Below are 23,273 nucleotides of genomic sequence, written 5' to 3' on the forward strand. Positions count from 1 at the left end.
GGCCTTGGTACAGACTCCTTGATCGGAGTTTTGAGTAGTCTGGAGGAAGGCTTCCTATGCGTTTTGTTGTTCTGCCGTGGCTGTTTGTACCGTTTCTTGCACTCCTTCGAACCGGCAAGATGCTCCTCTCCACAAGTGGAGCAGGTGGGTTTACATTCGTGCTCTGGCTCTGGCTCCTTAGTGCCACATTTGCTGCATACTGAGGTATGGGGTTGAGGGCACACGTCCGTCCTGTGGCCTGTTTGCATGCAGGCGTGGCAGAATTGTACGGTGTTCTTGAATGGGTAACAGCGCATTTCTCCTCCCATGTAGTAGACAAAGCGTGGTATCATGGGGCCATAGAAAGTAATGACCGCTGTCTTTGTTTCCCCAAGCATGCGCGCTCGTAGTATCTCCACTCCTTGCGTTCTGATGCGCAGGTTGGCTTGGAGTGTTTCCGGACTCGTGTGCGGTGCCAATCCGTGCACTACACCTTTCTTTGTGTCTTCTCCGGCCGTCACGTAAGCGTTCACTGCGTGTTGTTTGCCGTTGATAACGAGCGTCGTTATTTTCCTGACTATATCTGCTACCTCTTGTTTGGGGGTAGATATGATAAAGATGTTTGATCCTGGCTTTAGCCGCAAAAGGAAGTGTTCCCCTCTCACCTTCCTTTGTGTGGCCATGATGACCGCTTCGGAAATCTGCGGAGCCGTCAAGTCTTTAATTGGTAGCCCTTGATGTGGTCGGACTATTATTTGACTGTTATGGTTTTTTCCTGTGTTTCCATATATCCGTTGCCTTCGTTTATCCATATACCAAGGTATTTATATTCTGTTACCCGAGGTATTTCTTGGCCCTGTATCTCCACTGTCTGTTCACTGTTTTCATTGAATACAATAACACCTGATTTTCTAACACTAAATTTAAAACCTAAATTGATGCCTTCCTGTCCACAGATATTAGCCAGACGTTGCAAATCACTTTGCTTGTTTGCGAGCAACACAATGTCGTCCGCATTAAATAAACCTGGTTGTTACTGCTCTATTACTGTACCTGCCTGTTTGTATGAGAGATTAAACCCGATATTACTTCCTTCTAGCGCCCTCTCCATCCTCACCATGTACATCATAAACAGCAGCGGGGATAAAGGGCACCCCTGCCTCAGTCCCTTGTTGATATGAACTTTCTCCGCGCTCCTCATCCCTTCCCATTCAACGCAAACAGTATTTTCTAGGTAAATCTCTCTCAAAAGCTGTAGACAATCGTTACCTAAGCCTTCCCCTTCCAGAATATCCCACAAAATGTTGCCGTCTACGTTGTCGTAGGCTCCTGTAATGTCCAAAAAGGCCACATACAACGGTCTGCTTTCTGCTTTTGATATTTCAATACAGCTGAGTAAGAACAAACAAGTTATCATCCAAACGCCTACCTATTCTAAAGCCATTCTGAAGCTCTCCCAAAATGCCATTATTTTCTGCCCATGCTTGAAGCTTTAATTTGATTGCCTGCATTGCTAGCCTGTATATTACCGATGTAATGGTCAACGGTCTATACGAGTGAATTCTGTCTTTCTCCCCCTTACCTTTATAAATTAAATTCATTCTACTTTGTCGCCAACTGTCTGGTATTCGTCTACCTTTTAAAGTTTTTTCCACTGCTTTCACCAGAGCTTCCCAACTTTTTGGTCCTAGTTCATTTATCAGCCTAGCGGGAACCTCGTCTAGCCCTGTGGCTGTGCGCTTTGGAATTTTCTCTTCCGCTTTCTTCCAGTTTAAATTTGTAAGCACCAGTTCCTTTTCCACTTCGGTCTCTTTCATGCTCTTTTTTTTTTCTTCAAATACAACCTCGTCCTTGCCTTGGAAAGATTCGGCTGTTACTTTTTGGATGTAATTTATTGCTGCCTCTCCTTCCAGTCTGTTTTCATCTTCGTCTAGGACATGTTGTATTGTTGTTGACTTCCTGCCTAATAATTTTATGTGATTCCAAAATATTCTAGGTGCGGCCTTTCTTTTCTCACGTATTTCTGACAACCAACGTTCACTTTCACCTTTTAATTTTGCTTGCACCAGTATTTGAACCATAGACTTTTTCGCCCGGTATATTTCCCATTTACTGGTTACTTCATCTTGTGGCAACTGCGCCTTCTTTGCCTGCCTGTGCTCTCGAGATGCTTTCTGTCGTTCGACGATCGCTTCTCGTATCTCCTTGTTCCACCAGCTTTTCGGTTTCTTTTTTCCTTTCCAACGAACATGTTGTTTCTCTTTCCCGTATTTCTGTCGTTACTACACTTAGAAGCTCACCATATTCCCACCCCTTACTTGGCCACTTGCCAAGTTCTTCCTCAACTCTAGTGACTACATTTGCTATTTGTTCAGCGTTCAAATTTGGACTGGCCATTGTGCTTTCCTTGCTCTCTTTCCCAACTACATATCCCATTTTCAAAATGATGCGTTTATGGTCACTCCCTATGCTGCTAAACCCTTCCTCATCGATGACCATTTCTCTCAACTTATCATGAATTCCTTCTGTCATCAGACAGTAATCAATGGTCGATTGCCGGTTTCCCACTTCCCACGTGATCTGTCCTTCACACTTAGGCCCTGTATTCACGATCACGAGGTTATGTTGCTCACAAAAGTCTAGCTTTGACTACCCGTTGTTGTCGGCATAGCCATCTAAATACTGTATGTGGGCATTCATGTCACCTAATAGGACAATCTCAGCACCATTCCCGAAACCCTTAATATCAGCGCTTATGCATTCCACTAACTCTTTATTCTTCTCTGTGCAATTTTATCCGGTCCACAAATACGTAACTCCCAGCCAAGTTTCTTTCCCACTCATTGTACCTGATAACCAAAGATGCTCTTGACATTGTGAATTTACTCTTTTCCATTTGGCTCCCTGATGGATGAGCATTCCGACTCCCCCTCCCTTTCTTTCCGACTTAGTTCTGTTGCACCCTTCCCATACATAATTCTCAATAACTGGCGGCTCTTCCGAGTCTCTAAGGTGCGTTTCTGTAACCGCATACACCCCTATTTGTTCTCTATGTAACTGCTCCTCAATCTCTGCCCACTTTTAATTTCTTCTGCCGCCCTGCATGTTTATGTAGCCTATTGCATGGCGAGCTCTTGTTCTTTCTTTCCTCCTTTCTCTGTTATCGACGGCGATGCTCTTCTGATGTTCCCCTAGAGGACCTTCTTTATTACTACCTACTCTGACTTCCTGAGCGCCCGCGGGACCCCTAAAAAAGCAACAGCGCGACCCCCAAGTCGCCAGCCCACTTCTCGTGCTAGCCTGTAATTGAAGTGGATCCCATCTCGTTTAAAACCACCACAACTTCTCACTTCCCTGTTTACTTCGACAACCTCGAAGCCTTTCTCTCGGCTCATTTTCCATACTGCCTCATTGGCAGCCATTACGGCTCTTTGTACGTGACTGTCACGCACAGGCACCTCCGGCACCGTGCACACCACGATCTGCACCTGAGGGGATAGCTCGCGCAAGTCGTCCACCCCTTCGCCAAGCGCTGGGCTAGTCCTGGCCCTTTCCTGTTCAGGACGTCATTTAGCCCACCTGCTACTACGACAAGGTTGCGCACGTGGGCATTTTCCGTGAGCTTTTCTTTTGCTCGCTCCATGACAGAACTCAGTGTCCGCCCTGGAAATGTCCCTACCGCCACTCTTTTGTCGCCTTTCACCCTCTCCACAATTGCTTTTGAGCACCCAGCCATGTTTGAGTCGCCAGCGATAATCACCCTTTCACTCTCTCCTACCTCTCCCTGCTTCCCGGTGTCCTTTTCCGCCTGATTCGGACTCGACAAAGGGCATTGTCCCCTGGGCTCCTGCTTTTTCCGCATGGTGGCCTCAAGGTAGGTGCCGCTTTTTCCAGCTTCCTCTGGCTGCAGCGTCGCCTCACTCGGGGCGTGTTGCGCTGCTTCACTATACCTACGCCGATTCACCGGCGGCGAGCTAGCGACCGCTTGCTTTGGCTCCCTGCCTCCCACTTCGCCACCGCTTTGGCGTCCTGACCCGACATTATCCGCTGCCCGAGTCTCAAGAGCGTCGAGCCGCTTTTTCAGTTCGGCGCTCCTTTCTTTCGCTTCCTCAAGCTCGGCCACAGTCCTTACTAACTGTGCGGCCTGGGCCGCCTCCACCTTGACGAAATTTTCGAGGGACACTAAAGGTTACCAGAAACTCAAGTTAAAGTGGTAGAGCAATGTTCTAGAACGTCTAAGGCGTCAATTTAATCGCGAACAGAGCTTTAGTAACCGAGAAATTGAGGTAAATGCATGACACGATTTGAGACCCCCCAGCGACATTCCGGTACTAGCCCGATGACGAAAGGACTCCTCATAATTTGTGTTACTCAACTACTCGTATTAAAAATATCATTTCATTCGATTATAAGACGGAAAAAAATGCTACTTGTCTACGTCTATTCGACTCTAAGAAAAAATAACATTTTGACGTTACCCTTCAGTAATATGGGTGTTCGAAAGGTTTCGTTTTCGCTCGACTCTGCGCCGCGCACGCTTTGGAGTTTCAGTACTTTCGTTATCGCGTCGTGCTGTGAGGGTTCTGCTGGCTCGCGACACTTTCATTTGGAACAAGCAGCGAGAATGCCACGTCCATGTGATGTCGTGGGAAGCCCTCGTTGCTTTCCCGCTCCGGAGAGCCGGTGTCGAGGCCGCCGTCGTAGTACGCAACGACGCCGGCAGTGCGAGCCCTCAGCAGCAGGTCGCGCTCGTCGGTGCTCAAATCGCTGAAGTTGAGCCCACCATCGCGAGCCAATCTGTCGGTGTCAGGGTCCATTGCGACGAGCGTCGAAGTTTGCGCCATAGAATGAAGTACCAGCTTATGGGCGTCTTGCGCTGGAGTTTGAGGTATAGTAGCGGCGCCTGGTGGCGGTGCGGGAAACGACATCTGGGTCGCGCCAGCTTGGGTCGTATTGAGCCCTGGCTGTGGCGAAGCACGGTTCTAAGCCGAGTTTTGCGTCGATTCGCACTTTTTTATGCCCTGTTGCGAGTGCGAAAAGACTCGTCACTTCTCACAGATCACGCCGACCACGCTGCGAGCTCGCCGCAGCCTATAGTTTAACGAAAACGGACTCTCCGTGTGCCGTGGGACGTAATTCGTTTCTCCTTCTGCTAGCCACCATACTCCCGCTTTCGCTCTGCTGTCGGCTCTGTCTTGGCTCTGTTTCTGGCCGCGCGTTTGCGTTTTGCGCAGAAAAGCCGTAGCGCCGTCTGCGGACGCCGTTCTACTCACCGTTGGCGCAACGTCACTATGAGACCATGATGTCAGTACTCCTCGATCGGAGGGCGGGCGATTTGAACTGCGCTAGCGGTACGCGGACGCTTCAGAACGCATTTTCTCTTAAAATAAGTCTCTCCTTGGCACGAAACAAGCGTTTCGAGGTTTCTGTGATGGTATTTCAACAGTCCACGTTGACTTAATAGTAACCTTTAGTGTCCCTTTCAACTTTCGCCTGCAGTGCGACCCGCTTCTCCTGCTCCTCCCTCAGGTTTGCCTTAAGCTCTTCAAACTTAGGCGCCCAATTCCCTTCCAGTTTTTGGACGGCTTCCCTGACGCCCTCGCACGACCTGCACGTGAAGCTAGACCCCACCGCGTCTGCTAAATTCTGGAATTTAGTCTCGTCTTGGAAGCACCAGCGCAGGCACTCGTCGCACTGCACTTGCTCCCCGTCACCCGCGGCCTTCACGTTCTTCGATTTCATCGCTAGGCCTACGTCCCTAGGCCCAACGAGCAAGTTCGCCAAATCACTCACGCAAACCCGACCTCGACCGCTATCCCAAACAAAAATAAAGAATTATCACTCCCTACTCCATGTAAGAATCCGAAGAGCTAGCTGAAAGAACTAAATAAGCCTATCAAATAGGTTCCTCCTACCCCCTAGGCCTAACGGGGGAGCCGCCAGACCTAGACAAAGCCGGTACGTTTACTACTCCTACCAAGAATTCAAAATTTGCGCCCCTACTCCATGCAAAAAAAAAAAAAAAACTTCAAAACACTAGCTAATAAAGTTAAAAGAGCACTTAGCTACGAACAAAGTCGCTGAAGCCTCGTCCACAGGAGGGTCCGCGGGCCACGGCCAACCACGACCACCTCAATCGTCGCCGCGCACAATCGTGCATCGTTTGTGTGCGCGCCCTCTTCCTCCGCCGGGTGCGACGCGACGTTGAGTGAGCACGCACACACGTTACGTCACGTTGGCGAGAACAGCATCTACTCAGACCGATGGTTCGACACACTGGTGCAGCCAGCGTGACTGAACGCGGCGCGTCGTTTCTCGACGTTGTATGCAAACTTTTTTTTTTTTTCGAAATTTGTACTTACGTAGCGAACTTTGAAGTCGAGGTCGGCATCGCTGTCAGCGTGGTAAACCTCGTGGGCACGCACGGCGTATGCGCAGCGGCCGCGAAGTGATGTAGACGACGCCAGTCTAGCCGATGACGTGGCTAGCTGCGGGTCACGTGTCGACCAATTATAGCACGCATTGGGTCTTAAGGCTGAATTTCTTCACTGCCAATGTTCGGACGGAGCCAGTGGTGGCGGGAAAATGAAAACGGGAGACTGCTCTTTCAAACGATATACGGGTTGGCGCGACCGAACGACCGGTGCCAAAAATTCATATTACGGCTGAAATATTGATTTAGAATGCGCAAAATTTGGTGAAGTGGTGGAATAGTTGAAGATTCTTAAAATACCGTTTCCGAATATTGAATTTTTTCCCGCGATTTTTCTGTCTCAAACATGCATCCTCACTTAAGTGAAAATATTTCGTAACCATAATGTTTCAGAAGCCAATATGATTTTCAAAGAACTGGTTTTCTTGGCCATTCTTGCGATGCACAAGTTACGACCCCCGTTTAAAGAGAGGGTCAAGCAAGAGTTTGCACTGGAAGCTGGAGGTCGCGCAAAATGTGTGGGTCAGGTTTATGGCATTTACAAGTGCAAAATGGCCAGAATATGTATTAAACGGGGGCAGCTTTCCTTTGCATCCTTCTCTCTGCAATTTGTAAAAGCCGGTGTTTTTGCATACCATGTGTTGATTTGGTGCATTCAATCAATGAGGCTCACTTGTAGCACATTAAAATCATTTATTGATCTTTAAAAACAGCATAAGTGCAGCTCTTTGCATACACAGAAGTTACACAAAATACATGTGCTTCTGCATTGTTTGGGTTACTTTCACAGCACTGACGTACTGTTCAGTTGACACCTGGTCTGAACCACCCGAGCTAACGCTGCTCCCGCTTGGGACGTTGCAAGCACTAGCAATGTGCTCTTTTGCACGGAATGCTGCCAGATGGGCATAGTAGACGGGTGCTGGAATGCTCACGCTCCGAGCGCAGCGAGCGTAGGTGTGGCACAAGTAATAGCTTAATTTTTGCAAGTCGTCTGAAGTAAAATTCGCATCGTCGTGGACGACGTAGTAATGTGCTGGCTTGCTTGTGCCCTGAATGCCAGCATGGCTACAAAGAAAAAAATCAAAGTCCACAGGGTGCGTCACCACAGTGTCCACAGTTGTCCCTGGTGGAATGTTCCTAGCACGACCCACACCATCACGTTCATTTGCTGGCATGAAGCGAGTGTGATGACGCTTCTGGACGACTATGAAAGTTACGGGAGGCTTGTATGAGCCATCTGGGGAGAGCTCCAGACAAGCTTGCCGGATTGCAGAGAGCTCCTGGTCGCGTACAATGCCAAATTGGCCTTCACTGACTCCATCCCGGTAGAATATGATCCTTACAGGCTTGTGTCTAGTCTCTTGGTAGAACGCCTTCAGCAGCTCCTTGATCATTTCCTACAAGTGAGAATCATCAACAGACCACAAATGACATTAAACCACTTCCAGCAAATGCGCAACAATGCCTCAGATTTGCCACAGGCATAAAGCGACAATGCTGGCCCATTGCCACATACTGGCCAAGTTTAAAGCACGAGAAAGACATGCAGAGAGGTTTAAGAAAAGCAAGAAAAAGAACTCTCAGGGCAACTTAACATGGCGGGGTTTAAGAGCACACTAACGAGAAACACCAAAGAAGTTTAGGTTGATGAAGTAGTCCAAATTGTTTGTAACAAATTTTGCAGTAATAGGTTGAGCAAATTAAAAAAGTTAACTGACGATTACAACACTCCCTAATGATAAATTTCAGTGCAATGCTATACGTTTTCATTTCTGTTTATTGTTCTTCAAGTACAATGAATTGGTAAGAGACAATATACAGACTAGGGTCCCAGATTCAAAGACTGCAGTGGGACTCTGTTTATAATAATGTAGAGATTTATTAAAGAAGAGCAAGCTAACAATATATTGGCTGGCACGGACAATCCGTTTGTGCAGAACGTTGAAAACGGAGTGAAGTGTGGTGCGACTGCTTCGCAAATTGGGAAATTGCAAGAGCAACCTGTGGGTGACACGTGGGCGCGATTCACTGCAGGCAGTGCAGACATACCTCAGTTTCCATATATGTGTCGGTGGACACGCTTGCAGCATGCCTTATCGATGGCACCATTGGTGAACAGACACGCACAAGTCTGGCACCATCTCGTAATGATCGTAGCCGCATAGCAAATTTTGCATGGCACTATGCTTTTCTCGCACCTTTGCCATACCCCCTTCTGCTTTCCTCCTCGTGCTCTCTTCGCTATTGCGGTCTCTCATCCCCCGCTGAACTCGTTCGTTTACGCCGAGGGACGCTGACACTCAAAGCAGGAATGGGCACCTACCAATCAGTGCACCAGGATCATGTTTCTTCATTGTGATCGCAGCCTGATATCTGCACTTCCTGCACTTAGAGCTGCGCTCTAAAAAGAATATTCACCTCAATGTTCCATTCTTAACATTTCACATAACTCCAGCATTCGTACATCAGTATAACGTCTAGGCTTGCAACTCTGGATATTTATTCAGAAGTTGAGACTATCTTGCTCAATTTGCGAAAGTTCCAGTGTTTTCATATTTCAGGCATTGTGGCTCACTAAAGGTTCTGGAATCTTGCCGAGTTTAGCTCTGAGAATACAACGCAGTCTATCTTTGTTTATTAAACATATTAAGGTCAAGGAGACTGAAAATACATGTCACTGCAATTTAGTGTGGGAACTGGGGTGGCGTCACCGCCATCCTCTTCTTATAGCATCTTTGTTGGTTTATCAATTCTTAATGGTAAGAGTGGTAAAAGGAGAAAAAGCAAATATAAAAGATAGCCAACAAAGTTTCAAGTGCAATGCATGCCTAATTGGAAATGTCACCATATTTTCTATCACTTGGCTCCACAGACAATGCTGGTGAGTCTGTTTTATCTGCTTTTTCTTCTAGTTCAGCTTGTTTCTTCCTCTAAGGTTTTTATAAGCAAGGTACTGTTGGCTCTGCCGAGATGCGTTTGCCCAATGTTATCTGCACCCACTTTGCGATTCTTCATGCTACTTTGCAAAACATCCTTGCAAATAAAGGTTTCCTTCGTCCATACCGCAATGCCTTCTTTCAAACTGGAGCCACCTGTAATCCCACCTGTGCAAACCGTCTGCAACGTGTCCCTCATGTCAAAGGTGGAGGAACAGTTGCATTCCCTCACATTGCAAGAAACATCAATTACTTGCTACAGGCTTTTAGGGTCAACACCGTCATCTCTATGTCGAACCCTATGTATGCCAAAATTAAGTAACTTTTCATGTATCTGAATCAAGGCACCCTACTTCAAAAGCTGTAGCTACAGGGGTGCCACCCATTGCACATGGTGATGCGCACAAATTGTGGAGACAGGAGGCACACTGTTGATGGCAACATGTGGAAAGCAAAGTGCAGCTTTGCCATGGCAGAACAGTTTCATCGGATGCAAGACATGCGACTGCATTAAAGTATGCGTGGCATATGACAAGAACATGAGAGGATTAAGGGTGCCAAAGTGCTCACTGTCAAGTTGGCAAATAAACCCAAGGGCATCAAGCAAGTTTCTACAAACCATCAAGCAAGAAGCATTTCGTTGAATAGCGACCTGGCGAGGGCAGACGTTCTTGCGAAATGGGAGCCACCTAAGCTGCACATATCAGCTATGCGAGCCTATGAAACAAATTTCCTACATATGCTACCCTGGCAGAGTCTACTCACCTTCAAGTCCTCAATGATTTCCACCCGGGCAACTGCTTCTTCCTTCTGGATCTGTACACGAATAGAAGCCTGGTACCGTGACGGGATGGAGTCCATGCTCCCGACACAGGCAGCAATAGAGGGCTTCACCCTGTTACGATAATTGTTTGCAGTGGTTCAACTGTACCAGTCTGGCATGAACAAAAAGCTCTAGCCAGTTCACATGAAAATGTTGAACTGAACTCTGGACATGCCTACATAAGTTCGATGTGCCTGTGTACGAGTGTTCAGTAAACAGTGCCATATAAACCAGTTATGAAGGCTTCGTCGCTCAAGGGTAGGTGTGGGGACCGCATTCACTGACACTCAAAGGCTATCACGTGTGCACACCAACTGCTTATTTGTTCCAAATGCTCAATTTGCATATTTAATAAATGTCTCGCAATGTGCAACTTAATGACTAACTTGCCAACACGAATACTAGGATGTGAACATAGCTTAGTTTTACATTGCAAGAATGTCTGTTCAATATTAAATTTACTTCTGGCACCGATGTATTCATTTTCAATGCAATTTCTAGTAACTACTTACACACCTCTACACGTTATGCTAGAGCAATTTGATCCAACTGCTGTAAGGTGTTAGGAAGATTAACAACCTGCTTACCGATCGCCTGGTGCCGGGTGGGTGACATCAGCCCCAATGATAATTAGTGGCTCCTTGAAGATGGCAGGCTTTTCCTGGCTGAGAAGCCCGTTGTTTGTTCCGCCAAGCTTTGCATTGATTTTCAAGCACAGGTTGGTAATAAGTGCAGGATTGCACTTGCGTGTCATGTTCAGCTCCTTAATGCACTGCGTGCGAATGCCGAGCTTCACTTCAGCCGCCTCCTTGATGTCAGCATAGGAGGCCTGGCGTCCAAGCACAACAATGACCAGTTCGACATTGGAATCCTTGAACTCCTTTAGAATTTGCAAAATGGATCTCCTGCCAGTCTGCTCGCTCCTGGTAAAAAGAGGATTGCTGACCACCATGCCAAGGTTACCACCAATATCCATGAACAGGCGCACCATATTATTGATAGCCCCTTGGTCCAGGCGGCAGTTGACACCAAGCAGTGCCCACTTGTCAATGGGCTTGGCAGCTAGCAACCGGTTGTAACGCAGATCCCACACACCATCACGAGGCCGCAGTGTCTGCTGGCCATCAAACGTGAGGGATGGTGGGTCCAGCACACGCCCCTTAAGCTGCGTTGGATTCGTGCTCACTTTTATGCCAAACTCATCCAGATACGGCCGGCTCTTGTTGACAACATCCTGCACAGAGCTCATGATGGACCTGAACCGCTGTACGGGCGGTTGTGCAGTGCGCCGGATCATCTCAGTTGTCATCGACTCGCTCAGCTTCTTCCGGTACGGCTGACCTTCCACAATGTGGCAGGCCTCCAGTGGCAGGTAGACTGGGCGGTTCGGCGTGCCTGCCTGGATGCAGGGCAAGTTCGGGAAGCGCATGTATTTGGGATACTTCTGGCGGAAGTATTCTGCTACATTAGTTTTCGTGCCCTCATCCAGGTTGAAGCACAGCTCCTGCGCTGGCAGTTGAGTGACCTTGGCAACTTTGTATTTTCGAGGGTAGCTCAAGTGGAGAACCCTGACTTTCAGGTCCTTCAGTTCTTTAGAAAGCTTTATGCACTGTGATGCCGTGAGCCTCCTGAAGGCTTCTGGCTTCTGACAGTGTGCTCCGGGAGGGCCCTCGGACAGCAACTTGCACATAAACTCAATGACCGGAATAGCCTCATAAAAGGCAGTCGCCGAACGGTCAATGTTGAGCATCGGCTTCCACTGGGCAGGCCGCACACTGGTGTAGTAGCCAAACCACACCTCGTGGCCACCTCCAAGTTCACTGTTGTCATTTGGTCCTGGCGGCATGAAGATGGAACGCCCCACGGGCGTGAGGGTGATGCACGGACCGTGCCTCATTATTATGTCAAGTGCCTGTATCACTTCCTGTGGAACAGTGCGCACGGTCCTGTTGTAAACTGCGTGCAGTGCATCCAGATTAACTGTTGCTGCATACTGCACCGTGACTATGAACTCCTCCTCCCGGTCACCTTCCTGAAAAGGAACCTTGAACGTGCGCTCTTTAAAGGGCAGTGGCTTTCGTGTGTAAAGGTTCTTCCGCCCATCGAACGCTGGGAGGCACCTATTCAGCTCTCCTCTGTACTTTGCCACGAGGTTCTGAACGACTAGACGATTTATACGAGTGCTGAGGCACCGCATTTTCTTTTGGTCCGGTGCCTTGGCCTCTGCCTTCTTTGAAGACGAGACAATTGAAACGTCATAATGGTAGACGTCGCCGTGTGGCAGCTCGATCTCAAAATGATTGGCCACAAGTTGTATGGGTCTGCCCAACCGGCCATGCTCTGGCCGCTGCGGAAATGCTGTTCGCTTTGGAACTACCGCCACCTTGGGTACAGGGGGCAAGGCCTTCTGTATAGCCCCCATGTCAAGGGGCTCCCCAGCTGCCACAGCACCTGCAGATTGTTTCACATCAACACTCATGAAAAAACATACAAGAAACATACATACAGTGGAAACAAAATGCATGCAGTGCTCATGCATAAATATAGCACAAGTATTGGTGAATATGCAAAATTACACAAGTACACCTAGTTGCACATCTACTTTAAACGTCTGCCGAGATGCGTCCGTCCACACAGCATCGTCAGCTCAGCAGCTGTTGAATTCGCAGTACATGAAATGTGTGCACAAATGTCCGAACATGTCATGGATCACTGTAAAGTAAATGTACCTAGCAAGAACAAAACGCTAATCCTGCCATTCACTACAGTTACACCTGGAACTACATTCAGCTGCACAAGAACATTACCAGTGTACACCTCGTACTTTGGCAGAGCTGCAAATGACTTTAGATGGAGTATATTGCTAGTATTTCGCACATCCATACCTGCCAACTCTCCAGAATGTTTACTTTGTGAATTTGGGATCGTTGTGGTTTTATATATGCAGCATCAATACAGAAGAAAAATGTTGACAAAAACGTTCCCTGAAGCAGGCGAAATCTGCAACAATTATTTATGAGAAATAATTTGTTGCTTGTTGGTCTCAATTGTTCGAACTTTGCTAAAAATTAAACCATCATTAATGAAGTGCATGCAAGACTTAATGAATTGCCTGCCCATTGTAGGTTATGAGACATGTAGCCATAGATGCAGATCAGGCTAGAATCTGCAAGTGCAGTTATTTAGGCCAATTACTGATGGCCTAAAGACTGATGGGACCATGATTATCAGAAGAAAATTTACAGAATAAATATGGCTGGAGTGCATATGACACAGTTTTTCAACATTTTGAGAGTTTTACAGTGCATGCAACACTCATGGGGGGGGGAGGAGATAGTTGATGGAAGCGCCGCTGTTCCCATTTGCGGTGGCACCCTCAGAACGGCAGTGCTTGCGGGGAGTATCGGTAGTTCATGCAAGACAGAGCAGACACCGCTCGCAGGTTTTTCTCTCTGTTGAAAGGCACTGGCATTGGTTCAACGCGTTCCACTTGACTGCCGGCTACGTGCTACTTCTATGCTTCCTCAGTCGTCACGAGTGCTTCAGGCCCACTAATCATTCAGCACTTGTTCACAGCAGCATTCAAGAGGGCTGCCATCCTTTACGCCGAAGAAACAAATCACTGCGCAGCAGGCTGCAATTTCGATGTTTCTGAATGGGTGGCGTGCGAGTGGCGACTTACATTCGAGTCGACTTACAACAAGCATGTAAATACGGTACTTGATGCATCCAGAGCATCTGCTCTTCTTGACGAGTCTTTTCATGAGCAGAAACTAGGAGGTGTGCAACAGACACGCACAAGTGTATGGAATCTGAGCATTTCACTTTTCAAAAGTCCACGGTACTGGTGACTTCACTGCTGACTCCGCTTCCCTCATGAAACTGAAGTGAAACTTGACAATACCGTATTTACTCGCATAATGATCGCACTTTTTTTGTCAGAAAAATTGACGCAAATTCAGGGGTGCGATCATTACGCGGGTTAAATTTCCCGTGGAAAAAAAAAATTTTTTTTTTTCGCCTCTCGTTTGCTGCGGGATGCGAGATTGCGGGTGCGGGACACCAAAACAAAAATGGCGGCCGGCGGAGCAAGCCGAACGCGCCGAACGCGATCTTTTTTTCTTCTCGCGAGTACCTTACGTGTATTGAAACAGTTTCTTCCGTATCAGTGATGAATAATATCGTTATATCGGCAAGTTTGCGGCAGTAACGTAGCCATGTCTACTTGGAGGGGACAGAAACAGGTGGGCGCGCTTAACTGCCAGTGACATAGAAATGCATGGCCGACGTGCTGCGGAAACTGCGGCATCTGTCTTCACTATTTTCTTAATACGGCACGTTTCAGCTAAGGGTGGGCGAATATCTTAGCTGTGTTACAAGCGTCGGCGTATGAATAGGGTACACTTTTAACGTATCAGAGTAAACGTGGCTACTATCATTACCACGCGCGATTTGTTGCGTGCTCACGAGTGCAAAAGCAGATGAAAAGAATCGAAATGCGTCTTTATTGTTTTTGTTGACATCAACCATTATAAAGCCAACCCATAATAAAGGCGATTTTGGTTGTACCTCATTTTGTCATGGAAGTGCGGAAAGTGATGAAAGTAATGAAATGAGGCATCTACTTAAGAATGTTTGGTGCGTGCAGGCCGCTTGGCTTGTCTTGAAGAGTCGTTCGCGTAGCATTCGACAGATGGTAAGCGCGATCATTATTAGCTAGACTTGGCACACGACATATCGCTGCGGCAAGTTCGGGGTGCGATCATTACGTGGGAAATAAAAGAAATCGAATTTTGACGACAAAATTTAGGGGTGCGATCATTACGCGAGTGCGATCATTATGCGAGTAAATACGGTAGTTGCAGCTAAGCAAGCGTCTTATTTCAGTTCTATAAAGAATTAGGCTTTCACAGTTTCACTATAATAGACCAATGAAAACATAAAATTACGCGCTTACAATATTATTTTTATGGTTACTGCTTTATTTAGCTTACAGGGAAAGTTTGAGTACCGACTATATGCAGCCTTGTGGAGAAGCAGCGGCTGCCGGTTATGAGGGTGTGGTCGGGGCTTCACTGCAGACTTGAGTTGTATTACAACTATAGAACCAGTGACCATGCAAATCAATGAAAATAGCGGGCTTAGTGCGCCAGGGTGAAACCCCCCCACGTGTGAAACCAACACAGTAGTAGCCGCTGACATTACCAAAACTCTGGGAGCATGTCACTACTACCGGTGAAATATGTGGTGCTTTGATGGAGGAGTTTCCGAGTGCAGATAGCAGTGCCTTGTTCTGCGAAGAATCTGACAGGGCGATCATTGTCGCAACAGGCAGCGGCGTTGTGCGACGGAGGCGATGACAGCATGGGCAGCGACGACGAGATTGACAGTGGCCAGTCCGAGACAAACCCCAATGTTCACGCAAAATGCACCGTCGTCGATACGAGTCGCTCAGTGATTGCATGCACGCTAAATTGTAGCTGCCACTGTTTGAGCAGCTGCTGGGCGCGATGCACACTGCAGTTGTGAACCTGAAACTTCCGCAAAAGCAAGTGCAGATATTTGAGTATTTCAGTGTTCCCAAAGCTTGACACACTGTTTAGAGGTATAAAAATCCTCATTTTTCACACCCAATTTTCTAGAACGTCCATTTTTTATCGTAAGTGGCAAATTTGGTTCCGGAGCTACAAGAGTATGTTTTGCAGCCTTTTCTCTTTTTTATGGCAGTCCAGATATAGCGATAATCAGTTATATCACGGTTTTTCGTTCACGATATTTTTACGAGTGGACTACACTGTAGGATCAGCAACATCAGACATGAATGACGATGGGAAAAACTGCAGATTGCCAATGCAGCTTTTATTATATGATAAAACTAGCGCGACAGCTTTTGAGGCAAGTTTAGGCATTTTGGTGCAGCATGGAGCAATTCCAACAAATTTTATGCTTTCGGTGCAAGAATATGCCATTACGTAAAAATGACACTGGCGCACCTGTTGCACACCCGTTTAAGGAGGGAGGCTACACTTGAATGGAAACTTTTTAATTTGTGGGCAGATCCGAACGAAATTGTCACACTATTTTCATGTGCAGATTCTGAAAATGCAATTAAAGTTGCCATAGGATACATAGTTTCCAATACACTCTAATATCAATCTATAAGCTGGGTCCTTTGTTTGGAGGAAAATTAGCATCTAAACAAAAGATCCCAACACAGTGGTTCAAGTATAAAGACTATCTAGAATGTTGAGGGAGTGCAATAAAGTATTAATGTTCTAGGCCAATTAGAACGAGAGTTGGAGCTCAAAGTTGCTAAAAAGCAAGCCATCTTTACATGTAAAACGTGTGACCCATTCCATGAACTTTTAGAAGAGTACTGCCTTTAAATGGGGCATATTGCTTACTGCATACACTTATCCCTCTGAAGAAAGAAAAAGGCCGATAGCTGAAATAGGACAGAGGCTATTTTACCTTCAAAATTATAAGCGTCAAAATTGTTTTGAGAAGTCGAGGAAAAACATTCTGCAAAATCTTTATTGGGAACATACCCATAAAATTTCAAGGAAATGCACCCGGAGCATATTCTGGATGCATCCCATCCTTATGCCTCTTCTTGAACAGCTTTGTCACACTCAAGTTTCTCTCTTCTTGATGGAGCTAGCCCTTCGACTGAGATCTTTCTCCGTTGCTCTCTTAGATGCACTACCAGAAATGTTAATGTGTAGCTGCTGTAGAATTGCACCAGATGTATGCAAATTCCCAGTGCTGAAGTGTAGGACAGCTTCCGTAACAGCAGCTTTTACGGCAAAGAGAGATGCATGCTGTTCCTTTGAGACTAAACTCCAAATCAGAGGATGAAGGCGTTCATTAGAATTTTGAATCTATCTTGCTGGCATCTCTGCAGCACGGTCTTTTCAGATAGCAGAGTATATACAGGCAGCATTGCTTCTGCCACACGTTCTGGTGCCTGGGTTCAGGCTCTCCCTTTGCTCTAGCAGCACTGTGACGGCACCATGAACTTTCACCATTTGGGCACAGGCTGTGATCCGAACGTTCGTCAGTGGACGTCACATGCCTGTATGTTGCCATCACAGCCTTCTGCATGGCATTCACATCATCGTCATTGAATTTTAGAGCCAAGCCATAACACGCACTCAGCCTAGTGATAAGTTCTTTTGTCAGCTGGCCTCTTCCACCAAGGCTTTGCTTCCCCTTGCCTTGTGTCTGTACTAAGTTACGAAGTGTCGTCCCCATGCGCTCTTTTGGATGCGATTGACACAGTCCTTGTGGACATCAACAAATCCATGGACTTGCGCTTCTTGGATAGCGGTAGATGTGCGGCTGTCACCATCGCACAAGATGGTTGTGTACCTCAATCCATGTTGCTCTTAAAGAGCTTTGAAACAGTGTGAGGCTAGCTTCGACTTCAATGTGACCAGCTTTGTAGCCGTCAGAATCTCGCTTCAGTCCAAATTTGCACCCCAAACAAAATTTTGAGAGCACAACGTAGTCCAGCACGTACCCTGCGAACAGCTGTATGACAGCACCGGCGCCTCTGAGGAGTGACAGCGAGTCATCCAAGTGCCGTCATAGCACACTGCTATGTCTCCTCTTTGGAGAAAATATAGGTCCTCATACAGTGTGGCCGCTTTCCGTTCACACTGGCTCATAGCGACCTCGGCCACTTGCGTGGCAGCAAGTTCCAAAGTTCACTTCAAATGGCACTGAAAAGTGTGGCGATGTATCCCACTGAGGGACAATGCCATTGCCGCAAATATATCATCCATGGCTGTCTGGTCATTTCCTGTAGACATCACCACCTGTGTAGCCATGAGGTTGATGACAAATGGGTTGATGTCTTCTTGGGGCGAGCTCCATCCAACTGCGATGTCCCACAATTGTTGCAAACAACAGTCAGCTTCGCTGCAAGGCTGTAGATTTTTGTTCTGTTATGTATACTATTTAATCATTTCAATTTTTCTACAATAAAAGTCCAATCACTTAGCTTCATATTGATGCATGTTTCAACAAGATAGTGCAAAAATTTCATTGAATAAAAAAATATTTTCAAGCATGTATCAGAATTGCCTTCTTTTGGGCGGTCTCGAAAGAGTTAACTTGTTCTCGAGCTCCTTAGTTTACAAAGTTTCTGCCCCATTGCGCGCACCTTGAGTCTTGTTCACATGGGATCTAGCAGCCGGAAAACTTAATCGCATTCTGCAGCAAGGAACAGCGGCGCATTTCAGTTATCGCCTATTAAAATCAAGTGCTAAGCTTCCAATACCACCACATACTGTGAAATAGATAGGTGAAGATGCTTATTGCAGTAGGATTGGTTGTGAATGCCAGGGATGATTTGCTGGTACCAAAAAAAAAAACCGAGTGTGTGCTGACGTTTTCATGTGATACTGGCGGGCAAGTACTGTGACAAAGCTGCTGGAGTGGGCAGCTACCGTATTTACTCGCATGATAGGTGCACTCGCATAACAGGCATACCTCCAGTTTGGTTGCGAATTATCATATTTTTTTATTTCTCCGGATAACAAGGGCACCCTGAACTTTGCACTGATCAGTGCTGTATTTACACAATTGCAAGGCGACACCCTCCCCCCCACCATCTCAGGTGAAAAAGAAAGAAACACACATTCCACAACCCAAGCTTATTAATGTATTTGCTGAACTGACTACAACAACAACAGAAATTTTATTCAGATAATCAAAAATGGTATGCGAAAACGTCTGGATCCTTAGCCATAGGCTAGTTATGGATCCATGCAGTTCTACAAAGAAAAAGTAAACGATTCAGACACAATCATTTGTTTTGGATAAAGCAAACAAAACAAAAACAGAAAAAAGAAAGAAGGAAATGCAACCAAGTAAATACCAATAAAGCAAGGCGCTGACACCCACGTCCTCAATAGTATTGCTGCCATTGCAGCTGCTGCAGACCCACAGCTCATAACATCGCGAAAACCAGTTCTTCAATTAACTACAGATATCCCACCCCTTCCCCTGAACCGCCGCGAAGCACAACATAACGTGGCTGCCCAAAGAAAAACATGCATGAGCGAAAAATTGTTCTTCCATCAACTATGAATTCAAGGCAAGCTCCGGATGGACAACGCGCTTCATGCGATGCCATGGACTCACTTTGAGAAGGCAAAGAACGTGCCAGTGCTTGCCCTCAGCATACGAGGACAAGATACTCGAGTTTCACCGTTTTGCTATACGGCTACAGCAGCAAAAGGACCATTTTGTCCCGGAGTGGAAATGCAGATCAGACTCCCTTCTGTTTCGACATGCAGAGAAACGAGTGTAGAGGAGAAAGGAGCACGAAGTGTGCTTATTAGAACATCTGGCGCAGAAGAAGAAAGATGTACTGCTATGTTGGCACTGACTGCGGATTGGCGCACACTGCCGCCTTATGTTATTTTGAAGAGGAAGACTGAAAGAGAAATTTCTCTGAGACATCTACGTAAGGGTACAGGAGAATGGCTGGATGTTCGCAGAGTTGATGGCGGATTGGATCAAGATCGTATGGGGGCCAGCGGCCGGGCAGCCTGTTGTATCCGGCCATGCTCATTTTGGACAGTTTTCACGGGCACCTTGTAGAAGGTTTACGAAAGAAGTGGATAGAGCTGCACAGGGCTATTGCCGCGATTCCGGAAGGCCTCACTTCGATACTGCAGCTTTTGGACGTGTGCTTAAATAAGCCTTTTAAGGACAACGTTCGAAGGCTGTACACTAACTGGATGGCTGGAGGACAGCATCATCTAACTCCAGGTGGCAAAATTAAGAGGCTGCCTGTGGAAATGTTGTGCGGATCGATCGTGGAAGCCTGGTGAGAGATCTCCAATGACATCAGGAAAGCTTGAAGAAGACTGGGATCTCCAACGCAGTGGATGTGAGCGAAGACGACATGTTGTGGAGTTCAGACAAAGTAGAGTCTCCACTCAGCAGTGATGAGCGTTCTCACCGACTTCAACTCAGACTCCGAATAGGGGAAGGAGAGGAGCATCCATGACATGTCTAAATAAATTTTACGCGTGTTTGTGCAGTCTACGTGTCTCGCCTGTTCATTAAAAGGTAAGTAGGTAGCTTTTAGTTTACTTTTATGCTGGATTTCTCGGCAAAATGTGAGAGTAGCCATATTCTTGACATGTTAAAATTTAAAGCGTGAGAATGAGAGTTGAAAAATATTTGGAAATTTTAGACCGTGTAATAGGCGTATCCCGAACGTTGAGTCAGATTTTTTGAAAAAAAGAAGTGAGCCTATCATGCCAGTAAATACTGTATATGCCGTTCTCGATCGTGTGCGCCTCGCGCATTTTTTTTGTTCACATGGGATCTAGCGGCCGGAAAACATACGATCACAGTTTGGCAACATACTGGATGTTGGCACCAAAACAATCATGTTTTCCGGGAACATATGAACCGGTAAAAAATTTGTGTAAATCTATTAGGTCATTTTTTGTGTTCTCTACTGCACATTGGTGCCAGGAAAACATACGTAATGAAATGAGGTTCCACTGTACTTCTCTCCAACATCGCTTAAGGGGGGACGCGGGATTCAGATCGCGAAAATCGCAGAAAAGATAGATTTTTGGCAACGACACGTTTCGGTATCTGCAATGCCCAATCTACATTGTATCAAAATGGTTTAACTGAAAACACCCTAAAAGTGCGTGAAAAAAAATCAATTTATCAGTGCGTAGGGCGAGAAAACAGCTTTAAATCGCGTAAAATCACCGCAGTTCGCGGAGCCTTAACTCGTCTTTCCTGCCACCGAACGCCACCATCTCGGTATCGTTTGAAAGCTCGAAGTTTCGCCATTCCTTTTCTGAATTCTTCGGTCGTCGCCATCTTGTAACAAACACACAAACACAAGAAGCGCGGGTCTGCTAGAGGCGGTCACACGGGCCCTGCGATGAAAGCGGGCCTCCGGTTCGTTGCCGTACTGAAAGGTGTCTCGCCATTGGTTGCTGCTGCAGCAGCGGGCAAGCTGGCAACCACAGCGGACCGCAGTTGTTTGCTTTGAAAACCACACCGGCGTATTTCTTCGTTTGACACTTGCAGAATTCGGATTTATGAAAGCTCCCAGATCAGTGATGGATCGTCGCTAGTTCGAAAAGAACTTTTAAATGATGGATGCCTTCGGAAAACTGAAGCGCAAGCCTCCTATGGTGAGAAAAAGACGGCGGCCAGTGGGAGAAGCGGAGAACCCGACTGAACACGCGGATAACGTGTCGCGTTATCTTGCACCGTGCGATTCCAGCAGCGAAGCCGACAATCGCCCTGTGACATCGACACTGATAACCAAGCCACCGGAAGACGTGCCAATGGAGGCTCTCGCACCTGTGCGTACGGCCGCGTGAGTCGGCAATCGAGATCGCGTTGTTGGAGGCGACGTGGGTCGAAGATCTCTATCGCCGGCAGAGACTGTGTGCGTTTCCGATGCATCGTGCGACAGGGACACGCAGCCTGCGAGTGAGCCCCAACTGTCGACGAGCTACATACTGTATGGTGACTCAAGGCTCACCAGACGAATCATTGCACGATTCAGAGGCGCCTCGAGCCGCATTTTGTGTCAGCGGTGACTGCAGAAGCGCAGGCATGCAGCGTTCGCGACTCCCATCGCGCAGTGTCCGCGACTGAGCGGAAACAGCAATGCCAAGAACGAATTTTGGCCCCTTGCGACTGTGAGTTCATTATTATGCCTGTTTCCGCGATGAACTCCGATCGCTAAAACTCTGTGCCCAAGATGACAACAGTGTTCTGTGGGTGTACACTGCGATACCAGGCAGTGAAAATGGTGGTCATGCACTACTCCAGACGGCGCAAGAAAAGGATAAAGAACGCCTGAAGAAGGCATCCAAAGCCCACCAAACAAAGAGGCAAAGGTGTAAGAAGATGCCTGACAGCAATGATTCAAAATATTACAGCTCTGGTGCTTTAATAAATTTGCAGTACTTTTAAAACTTTGCAGCCAGTTTTCTCAATTGCACTTTTTTTGTCAATCACCTCGCTCATGGAAAGCGTAGCACAACAATGGCTGGACTGATTTTAGTGCAGTTTGTTTTGCTGTGATCCACAAGCTGTGCTGTACTTAAAGACAGTCTTGAAATGTTTCTTTATCTTTCCAATATTTAATTATTTCTCAATTACTACATGGCTCCATGCAGTGAAGCACAGTCATGTGTATGTTATGTTGAGCAAAGAATTATTAGCGCACTAAAGAAAAGAAAAAAAAAAAAAGAAAAAGACACTGTCTTGATGTAGATTAGACATCTGGGCAAACATGCAAAGTATTCCCAGCTCCCTATCATGTTTTGTTACTGTGCCAGGCTTTCCACAAGCAAGGAACTTATAAATTCTTCTAAAACAAAAACTAATTAAGATATCCCAATGAAATTTTAGATTTCTCTTTATTGCAATGTGCAGTGTGTGTGCCAAATTTCAGCCCTTTCCGTCAAGAAACAAAAAAAGTTAATTCTGATCCCCTCCTCCCCCTTAAGGGGGGAGGCTACCCTGGAGAATGAACTTTATTTTTTAAGATATCCAGATTAAACTTTCAGGGTACGTTCACACCACCGAACTATGAGGAACTGCAAAGTTTCATGAAGATGCGTTTATTAGTTCCAGAGTTATTGAGGTCTAACTAGGTGATTCATGTATATGCCTGAGGAAGAGCCTGGAGAAATGCCAGGACATCGTAGGAAGCTGAAATTCACTGTGATGATCCCTTGATAGATATCCCAGGGGGCTAAAAAGGCCTTTTCTTTAATTTCCCCTTCAAAAAATTTTAAGACGACTTTGAATTTGATGTAGCCAGTAATGACCACATTCATCAAAAATTGCTTGTTATAAGTTAACTGCATCAGCTTTAAAAAAAAGAAGCCTGTTACCCCCTGGCAAAGTCATTCAGGAACAGAATAAAAAAAACGGCATACAAATCTGAATAGCGGTTATTGAGATATCTCCTTCCTCAGCACCACTACTAGCGAAAAAATCCATTCCGAGAAAACGGGCCTTAAAGTTGAACACGTGTTTTTTTTATAAGAAAGCTCCTGCGGAGCTTCTAATTAGCTCTTGCGGCTTT

At 46.5% G+C, this 23,273-nt stretch overlaps 1 protein-coding gene across 1 annotated transcript in view; it reads right to left on the bottom strand.

The window, feature by feature from the left end:
- Window positions 1–7,085: 7,085 nt before the first annotated feature.
- The window catches only part of LOC126525489 (protein argonaute-2-like), a 34,078-nt gene continuing 17,890 nt past the window's right edge, over window positions 7,086–23,273 (bottom strand). Inside the window, exons 3-5 of the mRNA XM_050173379.2 lie at window positions 10,762–12,625; window positions 10,117–10,246; window positions 7,086–7,812 (exon numbers count right to left, since the gene is read on the bottom strand). Of these exons, the coding sequence (XP_050029336.1) occupies window positions 7,156–7,812; window positions 10,117–10,246; window positions 10,762–12,625 (2,651 nt within the window). The 3' untranslated portion in view covers window positions 7,086–7,155. The remainder of the gene's footprint in view (window positions 7,813–10,116; window positions 10,247–10,761; window positions 12,626–23,273) is intronic.

This window comes from Dermacentor andersoni, chromosome 8 (genome assembly GCF_023375885.2).
Source record: "Dermacentor andersoni chromosome 8, qqDerAnde1_hic_scaffold, whole genome shotgun sequence".
Lineage (NCBI taxonomy): Eukaryota > Metazoa > Arthropoda > Arachnida > Ixodida > Ixodidae > Dermacentor > Dermacentor andersoni.